This window comes from Dama dama, chromosome 18 (genome assembly GCF_033118175.1).
Source record: "Dama dama isolate Ldn47 chromosome 18, ASM3311817v1, whole genome shotgun sequence".
Classification (NCBI taxonomy): domain Eukaryota; kingdom Metazoa; phylum Chordata; class Mammalia; order Artiodactyla; family Cervidae; genus Dama; species Dama dama.
This window is the reverse complement of record NC_083698.1, coordinates 94,195,271-94,207,276: the sequence shown is the minus strand read 5'-3', so window position 1 is coordinate 94,207,276 and position 12,006 is coordinate 94,195,271. Positions and strand designations below refer to the sequence as shown.

The following is a 12,006-nucleotide window of genomic DNA, read 5'->3' as shown; positions in this document are numbered from 1 at the left end:
GACTGGAAAAGGTCAGTTTTCATTCCAGTCCCAAAGAAAGGCAATCCCAAAGAATGCTCAAACTACCGCACAATTGCACTCATCTCACATGCTAGTAAAGTAATGCTCAAAATTCTCCAAGCCAGGCTTCAGGAATACGTGAACCGAGAACTTCCAGATGTTCAAACTGGTTTTAGAAAAGGCAGAGGAACCAGAGGTCAAATTGCGAACATCCACTGGATCAGCAAAAAAGCAAGAGAGTTCCAGAAAAACATCTATTTCTGCTTTCTTGACTATGCCAAAGCCTTTGACTGTGTGGATCACAATAAACTGTGGAAAATTCTGAAAGTGATGGGAATACCAGACCACCTGACTCACCTCTTGAGAAACCTGTATGCAGGTCAGGAAGCAACAGTTAGAACTGGACATGGAACAACAGACTGGTTCCAAATAGGAAAGGAGTACGTCAAGGCTGTATATTGTCACCCTACTTATTTAACTTATATGCAGAGTACATCATGAGAAACGCTGGGCTGGAAGAAGCCCAAGCTGGAATCAAGATTGCTGGGAGAAATATCAATAACCTCAGATATGCAGATGACACCACCCTTATGGCAGAAAGTGAAGAGGAACTAAAAAGCCTCTTGATGAAAGTGAAAGAGGAGAGTGAAAAAGTTGGCTTAAAGCTCAATATTCAGAAAACTAAGATCGTGGCATCTGGTCCCATCACTTCATGGGAAACAGTGGACACAGTGGCAAGACTTTATTTTTTGGGGCTCCAAAATCAGATGGTGATTGCAGCCATGAAATTAAAAGACGTTTACTCCTTGGAAGGAAAGTGATGACCAACCTAGATAGCATATTAAAAAGCAGAGACATTACTTTGCCAACAAAGGTCTGTCTAGTCAAGGCTATGGTTTTTCCAGTGGTCATGTATGGATGTAAGAGCTGGACTGTGAAGAAAGCTGAGCACCAAAGAATTGATGCTTTTGAACTGTGGTGTTGGAGAAGACTCTTGAGAGTCCCTTGGACTGCAAGGAGATTCAACCAGTCCATCGTAAAGGAGATTAGTCCTGGGTGTTCATTGGAGGGACTGATGCTGAAGCTGAAACTCCAATACTTTGGCCACCTCATGTGAAGAGTTGACTCATTGGAAAAGACCCTGATGCTTGGAGGGATTGGGGGCAGGAGAAGGGGACGACAGAAGAAGAGATGCCTGGATGGCATCACCGACTCGATGGACATGAGTTTGAGTAAACTCCGGGAGTTGGTGATGGACAGGGAGGCCTGGCGTGCTGCGATTCATGGGGTCGCAAAGGGTCGGACACAACTGAGCGACTGAACTGAACTGAACCACATCTTCTTCATCTGTTTCTCAACTGATGGCCATTTAGGTTGCTTCTGTTTCTTGGCTATTGTAAACAGTGCTGCAGTGAGCACTAGGGTGCATGTTATCCCTTCAAATTATGGCTTTCTCTGGATATATGCCCAGGAGTGAGATTGCTGGATCATATGGTAGCTCTGTTTTTAGTTTTTTAAGTTTTCTCTGTACTGTTATGCATAGTGACTGTACCATTTACTCCTGCTAACAGTGTAGGAGGGTTCCCTTTTCTCAACACCCTCTGCAGCATTTGTAGATTTTTTTGGTGATGGGTATTCTAACCAGTGGGAGGCGGTACCTCACTGTAGTTTTGATTTGCATTTCTCAGTTAGTGATGTTGAGCTTCATTTCATGTGCCTCTTGGCCATCTGTATGTCTTATGAATGTCTATTTAGATCTTCCACCCATTTTCTGATTGGTTTTTTTTTTTTTAAATTGAGGTGCATGAGTTTGTATACTTTGGAGATTAATCCCTTGTTGATTGTTTTGTTTGCAAATATTTTCTCCCATTCTGTGTTTTTGTTTTGTTTTGTTTTTAATGGCTTCCTTTGCTGTGCAAAAGTTTTTAAGTTTGATAAGGTCCCATTTGTTTGTTTTTATTTTCTTTACTCTCAGAGGTGGATAATTTTTGTTATGTTAAACCAACCTTGCTTTTCCAGAATAAATCCTACCTGGTCACTATGTATAATCTTTTTTATATGTTGCTGGACTCAGTTTGCTAGAATTTGGTCCTACTATTTTGTCTTAATTTTTAATAGATACAAAGGTAAAGAAGAAGTGCTATTTATTTATTAGGCCCCTGGAACCCTTATAATTACCTTTTCAGAGAAACTTTCTGATACTCCTTCATCCCCAGACAACTCCTGTATAATACCATAGCACAGTAAGTAGCATTTATCCCATTGTTTCTATTGTCTCTCTATGTGTTTGTCAAACTCTTTGCTTCTTGAGAACAAACTATATACTGTAGCCCAGTCTCTAGCACAGTCATTGACTAGTATAACTTGAGACCTCTGCAAAGCAGATAATCACCAGATTTTTAAAGAAACATGAACAAAGAGGAAAAGGAGATTATGTAACAAAGGATGATTATAAAACAGAGTGACTAAGACACAGAGAATAGTATCAGCAAAATTTTACTTAGCTATATGCAGAATGAAAATATGTCAACTGATGTTCAGATTTGTTCTGCTGGTGTTATTTTAAAATACTCCCGGAAGACAAAGAGCAGACTCCCTTAGCTCCTCTGCTGCACCTGTCTTTTCTATCAAGTAGAGTTTCTTCTGATCAGACAGGGGGAGAATAAACATTAGTACTCATCTTCAGCCCCAGATATGTTACATCTCAAGTAAGAAAAGAACTTCCATATAACTAAGATCACAAAACCATTGACACTAACCTTTTAAGAATTCAAGGAAGTGAGTCTCTTGCTGCTAAATGCCTAAAGATTCCATCCATCATCCATCATAATCATGTTTATTTAAGGATCAGTTCCTTCAAGAAAACATTCCCTGGGATTTCCAGGCTGGATTACATCCCCTTCTTTGAGGACATAATTCATGCATATCACTCCATTTCACTTTTAGTTTAATGAACTGTATATGCGTCTTGTTACACTTCCTTAAGTAATAAGCAGCTCATCTTGTTGGAGAGGGAGGGAGAATTATGTTTCAGCCAGAGAAGACAATGTGAGCAAAGGCAACAAGGTGAGAAGACTGATGTTTTTTGAGGTTACAAAAAAGATCACCGTTGCTGAAGAGTAAAGGAAAGGCAGAGGATGGTAAGAGGTAAAACTGGAGAGGCAGTCAGGGGCCTGTTCACTGGAAGTCTTGCATGTCATAATAGGCAACTTGGTTCCTCTGCTGCAGCAAGTGGTTGTGAAATGCTTTTTTTAAAATAACAGACCATTATTGAAAGAAAAATTGTACATGAAAGCCACTCAAGATGAATAAGGGTTGGATGGGCCAGTTGGTGCTTGGCCTCCCTCTGATTCTCACTATAGCTCCCAGTGTGGTGAGTTTAAGTGTGGTCTGCAGATTACGAACATCAGAATTATCTATGGTGCCTTATTAAAAATGCAGATTTGGGGGTCAACAACAAATGCCAGCTTAGAATTCAAAGCTGGGATTATCATAAGCTCCCTAGATAATTCTAAAATTTTAAAACCACATGTTCCGTAAGACAACTGGCTTATAATCTTCACAATGCCAGTGCTGTGAGTGACAGAGAAGAACTGAGTACATGCTCCAAATTAAAAGAGAATCAATGGATATGGCAATTAAATGCAATCCATGAAACTGAATCAGGGAGAAGTTTCACTCTAATGGACATTGGTACATTTGGCAAAACTTAAGTACAGTCTGATACAAAATAGTATTGTATCAAAGTTGAATTTCCTTAAGAGACTATTCTTGTTCTTGGAAAATAATTGCTGAAGTTCTTTAGCAATAAAGGAGCATGATATTTATAAAAAAATGTACTTGGGGGAAATACAGCTAGATAGGTAGGTAGATATAGTTCTTTGTACTTTTTGAAATTATTTAAAAATTAAAAGTTAAAAAAATTGAAAAGAGAAAGCCTAGAACAAATTTAAATCTCAGGACTGTGCCAACTTCAACCACTGTTAGAAAACTGGGAATTACTGACAGGCTTTATTTTAGACAGTGGTATTAATCAGACTTCTGCTTTTGATAAATTACTTTATGATAGTATGAAAGGTAGAATTAGGATGACAGTACTGGCTTTTAGGTCTTTGTGGCTCAGTAGGGAAACAATGCAGGAGACCGGAGTTCGATCCCTGGGTCGGGAAGATTCCCCTGGAGGAGGGCGTGGCAATTCACTCCAGTATTCCTGCCTGGAGAATTCCATGGACAGAGAAGCATGGTTGGTTACAGTCCATGGGGTTGCACAGAGTCAGACATGACTGAAGCAACTTAACAGACACACACACACACAAAGATGGCAAGGAGACCACTTAGAAACTAAAGTGCTTCTGATAAATATGTGATGAGTCTGAAAAGAATGATGGTAGTTAAGATGAAGATAAAAGGGATTATGAGGTAAAATCAATTGGATTCAGTGACTCTCTAAATATGAGTGGTGGAAGTGCAAGAAGAAAAAAGATAACTTATCAGCTTTCTAGTTTGGTAGTTACATAGATATACTTGTTACCAAAGATACAGTGAATACAGAAGGAACAGCATGCAGTGTGGGATTAGATGAATTAGAATTTGGCTGTGAGGGACATTTGTGTGAAGATACATAGCACATAGTTAAATGTAAGAGGCTGAAGCTTTGACCAGAGGTCAGATACATGTGTAGATCTGTGTGTGTGTAAGGTGTATACATGTGTGTGTGGTCAACAACGTGACATCATCAAGAACGAGCTCCTGGAAGGCTGAATCGAAGAAGACTTAGTGTAACAAGGATAAATTTAAGACTCCATACACGAGACCAAAACACCAGACCACAACTGAAGGAAGAGAATGGAGGAGACACAGTGGCAGTATCAAAATAAAACTATAGGTTTGAGTGTTTGTGAGTCCAGCGTGTCAGTATTTTAGGATAATCTTCAAAAGAACATATGTAATCTTAGACTGCATTAATGTGAATCTGGTATCTAGAAAGAAGCAAATGAGAAAGATAATTTATTGTGTATTGTTAGGCATCCATATCCGTGGGTTCCACATCTGCATTCAGCCAACTGTGGATCAAAATAGTAGGAAAAAAATTTCAAGAAGTTCTCAAAAGCAAAACCTGAATTTGCTGTGCACTGGCGACAGTTTACATAGCATTTACACTGTATTAAGTGTTATATTAATCTAGAGCTACTGAAGGATACGCATGGGTTGTATGCAAATACTGTGCCATTTTACATGAGGGACTTGAGCATCCTCAGATTTTGGTCTCTGTGGGGTTCCTGGAACCAGTCCCCCTCAAATACCAAGGAATGACTGTCCTGGTTAGATGACATCTGCAATACTGTGTTCAGTTTCCTTCAAGCTTGAGTAGTGACAGAAAAGAGTAAAATACGATAGTAAAGGGACTTGAATCATATTATGGATGGCTGAAAGAAAGGAAAGGAAAATTTCAGGTAAATAAATAATAGCTTTAAAAAATACTTATGATCTGTCATGTGGAAGAGGCAATACATTATTAAGAAATAAGCAAGGAGGATTAGGGAAAATGAGTTGATCAGAAATGTTTACCTTTAAAGTTTCTTCTTCTTTTTTTTTTTTTTTGCTCTATGTTGTTAAAGAGGTGAGTTAAAATTTACAGGGACATGTGCTTTAAACTCAACATAAAAAGAGCATTGCTCTCAAGCAGTGGAATGAATCAACTGCAGTTTGGTAAACTGCTTGTCACCAGGTGTTGTCAGTCAAAGGCTGCATGTGCTTGGGTCCTGTCATCTGTAGGAGGTGAGAGTAGGGAACTCTCAAGGCTTCTCTCTGCTTTAAGATTCGGTGAGATGGGAATGAAAAGATTAGACAATGAGATGAATGGTCTTTTTTTTTTCCGACTTGGTAAAATTACTGGAAATCGAATTGACATATAAGGAAGTTCTACTGTCTTCTATATATTTCTAGAGTTAGGAAAATCAAAATTTTAGATACAGAATTTCTGGGAAGGTGAACTGTTCTCTGGCAATCTGATTTGAAGATAATCTTCTAGTTTCTTATGTGTAAATCGTGACCAGATACATATTATTAAATAGCTCACATTCAGATGATAGGCGACTGCTCATTACTGTCTATATTCCCATCTTACAAACCTTGGTTAGGGAGCTGTCTTCTGAAATAATCAAATATACAGTCATCTGATATAGAAGGCCTTGTATCTAGAAAAGATGGTAAAAGTCCATTAGCAGCAAGAAAACAGCTCGTTGACTTACATTTCGTATTTTTATCTTTTTATAAACGAAAATGCTAGTATGCTAGCAAATAACGTGTAAATAGTAGTTTAGCTCAATGAAATTAATACAAACAGTTTTCATATCTTATGAATTTTGCTGCATTTTTGCCATTTATCAGTTCAGTTCAGTTCAGTCGCTCAGTCGTGTCCGACTCTATTTATAGGTAAGGTCTAAAAAATATTCATACTGTTTGGGTGAGCAGTTCCTTTCTAGGAATCTATTACAGATAAATAATTATATACAAATAGTGAATTAAAAAGTCTTCATTGTTTATGATAGAAAAAAACATGATCAAAATAAAATTTTAACAATGGAGGGTATCTAAATAAATTAAGTTTCACTAATACAATGGAATACTTTGCCACCATTTATTAACATTGAGAGAAGTTAATAATACACTGTGATTTTAAATGAAAACATTTAAATCTTGCAAAAAACCCCCTGAAGATTAGTCTGTGTGATTAACATGGACTGTACATGTATAGAAAAAATGTCTAAAATAAGTATTCTAAATATGTTCTCTATTTTTAAATTCTGACATTAAATTTAGCAGAAGAATATATAAAAGTTACATAGCAAAAGTGACAGTTTTTCTTGGCTTATCACTACGAGAAAAAATTTCAAGTTCAATGAAGTAACCATCTTAATTATAAAAAAATTCCCTCTTAGGTGTGGTTTTTATTTCCATTTCTATTTTTAATTAGCCTACTGCATCATAGTGGGACATAGTGAGAGACAGCACTGGAGTGCTGCAGTCCATGGGGTTGCAGAGTTGGACACAACTTAGCGACTGAATAACAACAACTGCATCATAAACTAAATGGATTTATGTACATTCATGCTGGGCTGTGCTTTAGTTGCTCAGTTGTTTGCAACCCTATGGACTGTAGCCTGCCAGGCTCCTCTGTCCATGGGATTCTCCAGGCAAGAATACTGAAGTGGGTTGCCATGCCCTCCTCCAGGGGATCTTTCCAACCCAGGGACTGAACCCTGGTCTCTGGCATTATAGGCGGATTCTTTACTGTCTGAGCCACCAAGGAAGCATGTACATTTATATATACTTTTAATCATTACCTGAGATCCTTTTTGAAAATAAGTGTGGTATAAATATATTAAAAAAATATACACATAAAATTAAAGAATTATTTTAGATGAAATTAAAATGTTTAAATTACATGAATATTTTTCAAAGGACCTCAAGATAATGAGATAAAAATTAAGAAAAAAAAATACCAGAATATAAATCTCTGAATCTCTAACATTTCTGGTATTTTTTTCTTAGAGATTTACATTTATATCAGACTTAGCAGATTCTCACAGAAGCAAATGAGTAGTCCAAAATTTAATTTCTCTCTTGACCCATCCTTTATTAATTTATGAAACAAAAGGACCATGATGTTTTTTAAACGTAAACCCCTATATTCTGTTTGGGGAAAAACCTTTCAAATGAGGGCTGTCTCTCAAGTGTGTGGGCCACTCAGTCCAACCGTCAGGGTGCTTCCTGGGCACCCTGTCCGGACTGCAGGCACTGCATCTGCACCTAACTTGTTTGTCTGTCTCCCCTATTAAGTGATGAGTTCCTAAGGGTAAGAAACAGTACAAGATATTCTTAATATCCCTAGCACAAAGCACAGTGATAACCTCCGAGTTGTAGTGCAAAAAAGTGTTTGAGGAATTAATCATTTATCAGAGGGTAAAAGCAGAACATTACCTGTCACATCAGAAACTGATTCTTTGTGTCTTTGAACTAAATGTCCTTTATCACAAACCTAATGGAACACAGAACCAGAAGGAAAACAGTACTATATTATAAACATGAAAATGAGGTATATTTTCTACAATTTATGGTAATTTTCAACATTTCTCATTTTATTTTCATAGATTTGGAATGGACAAAAATAATCTTTTAAATCAGTACCTTCTGGTATCTTTCACAATACTACTTTTCTTCTCCGCCAATGGCAGAAGAAAATGTTAAATACTGTATTTTGGCATTAAAGGGAGTTTAAATTTTTTTTTACTTCATGTAGAACTTATATGATGAGAAAGAGACAAAAAGTGTATGCTTTATAATTTCATTTACTTAATAAGATTAAAAATAAAGAAAGACAAGTGGTGCTGGGAAAACTGGTCAACCACTTGTAAAAGAATGAAACTAGAACACTTTCTAACACCATACACAAAAATAAACTCAAAATGGATTAAAGATCTAAATGTAAGACCAGAGACTATAAAACTCCTAGAGGAGAACATAGGCAAAACACTCTCCGACATAAATCACAGCAGGATCCTCTATGACCCACCTCCCAGAATATTGGAAATAAAAGCAAAAATAAACAAATGGGACCTAACGAAACTTAAAAGCTTTTGCACAACAAAGGAAACTATAAGCAAGGTGAAAAGACAGCCTTCAGATTGGGAGAAAATAATAGCAAACGAAGCAACAGACAAAGGATTAATCTCAAAAATATGCAAGCAACTCCTGCAGCTCAATTCCAGAAAAATAAATGACCCAATCAAAAAATGGGCCAAAGAACTAAACAGACATTTCTCCAAAGAAGACATACAGATGGCTAACAAACACATGAAAAGATGCTCAACATCACTCATTATCAGAGAAATGCAAATCAAAACCACAATGAGGTACCATTACACACCAGTCAGGATGGCTGCTATCCAAAAGTCTACAAGCAATAAATGCTGGAGAGGGTGTGGAGAAAAGGGAACCCTCTTACACTGTTGGTGGGAATGCAAACTAGTACAGCCACTATGGAGAACAGTGTGGAGATTCCTTAAAAAACTGGAAATAGAACTGCCATATGACCTAGCAATACCACTCCTGGGCATACACACCGAGGAAACCAGATCTGAAAGAGACACGTGCACCCCGATGTTCATCACAGCACTGTTTATAATAGCAAGGACATGGAAGCAACCTAGATGCCCATCAGCAGACGAATGGATAAGGAAGCTGTGGTACATATACACCATGGAATATTACTCAGCCATTAAAAAAAATTCATTTGAATCAGTTCTAATGAGATGGATGAAACTGGAGCCCATCATACAGAGTGTAGTAAGCCAGAAAGATAAAGACCAATACAGTATACTAACACATATGATGGTATGTGTTTAGAAAGATGGTAACAATAACCCTATATGTAAAACAGAAAAAGAGACACAGATGTACAGAACAGACTTTTGGACTCTGTGGGAGAAGGCGAGGGTGGGATGTTTCGAGGGAACAGCATCGAAACATGTATATTATCTAGGGTGAAACAGATCACCAGCCCAGGCTGGATGCATGAGACAAGTGCTCGGGCCTGGTGCACTGGGAAGACCCAGAGGAATCGGGTGGAGAGGGAGGTGGGAGGGGGGATCGGGATGGGGAATACATGTAAATCCACAGCTGATTCATGTCAATGTATGACAAAAACCACTACAATATTGTAAAGTAATTAGCCTCCAACTAATAAAAATAAATGGAAAAAAAAAAGATAAAGAGAAGTACAAAATGAATGAAAATATATAAAATTGTATGGAAAAAGTATAAGGAATTGCAAAACTGTGTTTATACAGGAAAGTTGAAAAAATAATTTCTCATATCTTGTAAAAAAAAAGTTTAGAGTAAGAAAGACCATAATATGCATGACACTGCTGTCTGTGTGTCATGAAAGGAGATGCCTTGCCAGTCTGACCGAGCTGGACTAAAAGAAACACAAAACACTGTGGAATTGTGACTGCTCATCTTGAGTAGTGTACACAAATCATCATGTGAGTGTGAAAACATTCTGCAAGTCTCTTAGTTGTGTCCAACTCTTTGCGACCCCATGGGCTATACAGTCTATGGAATTCTCCAGGCCTGAATACTGGAGCGGGTAGCCTTTCCCTTCTCCAGGGGATCTGCCGGACCCAGGGATCAAACCTTGGTCTCCCACATTGCAGATGGATTCTTTACTAGCTGAGCCACCAGGCAAGCTGAAAACATTTTAGATACTTCCAAACTGTTTCAAAATTCTCCAAGCCAGGCTGCAACAATACGTGAACCGTGAACTTCCAAACTGCCTTTTAGAAAAGGCAAAGGGACCAGAGATCAAATTGCCAACATCCGCTAGATCATCAAAAAAGCAAGAGTTCCAGAAAAACATCTGTTTCTGCTTTCTTGACTATGCCAAAGCTTTTGACTGTGTGGATCACAATAAACTGTGGAAAATTCTGAAAAAGATGGGAATACCAGACCACCTGACCTGCCTCTTGAGAAATCTGTATGCAGGTGAGGAAGCAACAGTTAGAACTGGACATGGAACAACAGACTGGTTCCAAAAAGGAAAAGGAGTATGTCAAGGCTGTATATTGTCACCCTGCTTCTTTAACTTAAATGCAGAGTACATCATGAGAAACACTGCTGGAAGATTGCTGGGAGAAATATCAATAACCTCAGATATGCAGATAACACCACCCTTATGGCAGAAAGTGAAGAAGAACTAAAGAACCTCTTGATGAAAGTGAAAGAGAGTGAAAAAGTTGGCTTAAAGCTCAATATTCAGAAAACGAAGATCATGGCATCCAGTCCTATCACTTCATGGTAAATAGATAGGGAAACAGTGGCAGACTATTTTTTTGGGCTCCAAAATCACTGCAGATGGTGACTGCAGCCATGAAATTAAAAGATGCTTTCTCCTTGGAAGGAAAGTTATGACCAACCTAGACAGCATATTAAAAAGCAGAGATATTACTTTGCCAACAAAGGTCCATCTAGTCAAGGCTATGATTTTTCCAGTAGTCATGTATGGATATGAGAGTTGAACTATAAAGAAAGCCACTTTTTAGATAAAATTGAATGGCAGCCAAAAAAAAAAAAAAAAGACAATTAGCATGAAAATGGGAGGTGGGAGGAAATTGTAAAAATCAAAACTTGATTATTGAAGGGAAAGAGATAAGGAAGTATTCTAGAAAAAATTAAGCAAAGTTAAAAGTAGCAATATTACATAATCATTATAAAGAATTTAGAGACAAGGGGTAAAACTAGGCTGAAGAAAATTCACTTGTAATAAGACTTGATTTGATGAATTCATTGTCATTTTTAGCTTTCCTCCTTTGATTGAAATATGGCTGTGAACAATAATAAAAGTATTATCTTCATCTTATAGAAAATTACCAGGCCAGTGTCCTTATGGTTGGTTGGCTGGTTTAGCTGCTCAGTCATGTCCAACTATTGCAAACCCATGGACTGTAGCCTGCCAGGCTCCTCTGTCCATGGGATTGTCTAGGCAGGAATACTGGAGTGGGTTGCCATTTCCTCCTCCAGGGGATCTTCCCAACCCAGGAGTCAAATGTGTGTCTCCTGCATTGCAGGCAGATTCTTTACCAACTGAGCTACGATCAACTCCTAGTGCCCTTTATGAATGTGATCTATAAATTCTTTTTGTTGTTTTTAAATATTTATTTTTAATTGGAGGATAATTGCTTTACAATATTGTGTTGGTTTCTGCCATACTGATCTATAAATTCTAATCACAGTAATCTACAATTATTTGTTTTTGCTTAAAGTCTGCAAGATTAATTACTGAAAGTATTCTGGTAGGGAATAAAGCTTACTAAAATAGTTTAATACTTTTTTGGGGGTATATTGATATCTTACAAGCAATCATTTAAGAAACAGTTGAAGAGCATGAGCTTAATTTGACCTCAGGCATTAACCTCAGTTAAGATGATACTGTTCACTCTTTTTACC

At 37.6% G+C, this 12,006-nt stretch overlaps 1 protein-coding gene and 1 long non-coding RNA gene across 5 annotated transcripts in view; one reads left to right on the top strand and one right to left on the bottom strand.

Moving 5' to 3' along the window:
- The window catches only part of AGBL3 (AGBL carboxypeptidase 3), a 95,196-nt gene that overhangs the window by 25,382 nt on the left and 57,808 nt on the right, over window positions 1-12,006 (bottom strand). The window contains exons 14-16 of one of the 2 annotated variants that reach the window (XM_061165853.1): window positions 7,984-8,041; window positions 6,132-6,197; window positions 4,445-5,808 (exon numbers count right to left, since the gene is read on the bottom strand). In XM_061165853.1, coding sequence (XP_061021836.1) covers window positions 5,735-5,808; window positions 6,132-6,197; window positions 7,984-8,041 — 198 coding nt within the window. In that variant the 3' untranslated portion in view covers window positions 4,445-5,734. Of the gene's footprint in view, window positions 1-4,444; window positions 5,809-6,131; window positions 6,198-7,983; window positions 8,042-12,006 lie in introns of those variants that run through there. The other variant, XM_061165852.1, reaches the window with a different exon arrangement.
- LOC133072512 (uncharacterized) overlaps window positions 1-12,006 on the top strand; it is a 56,622-nt gene that overhangs the window by 35,492 nt on the left and 9,124 nt on the right. The window lies entirely within an intron of this gene.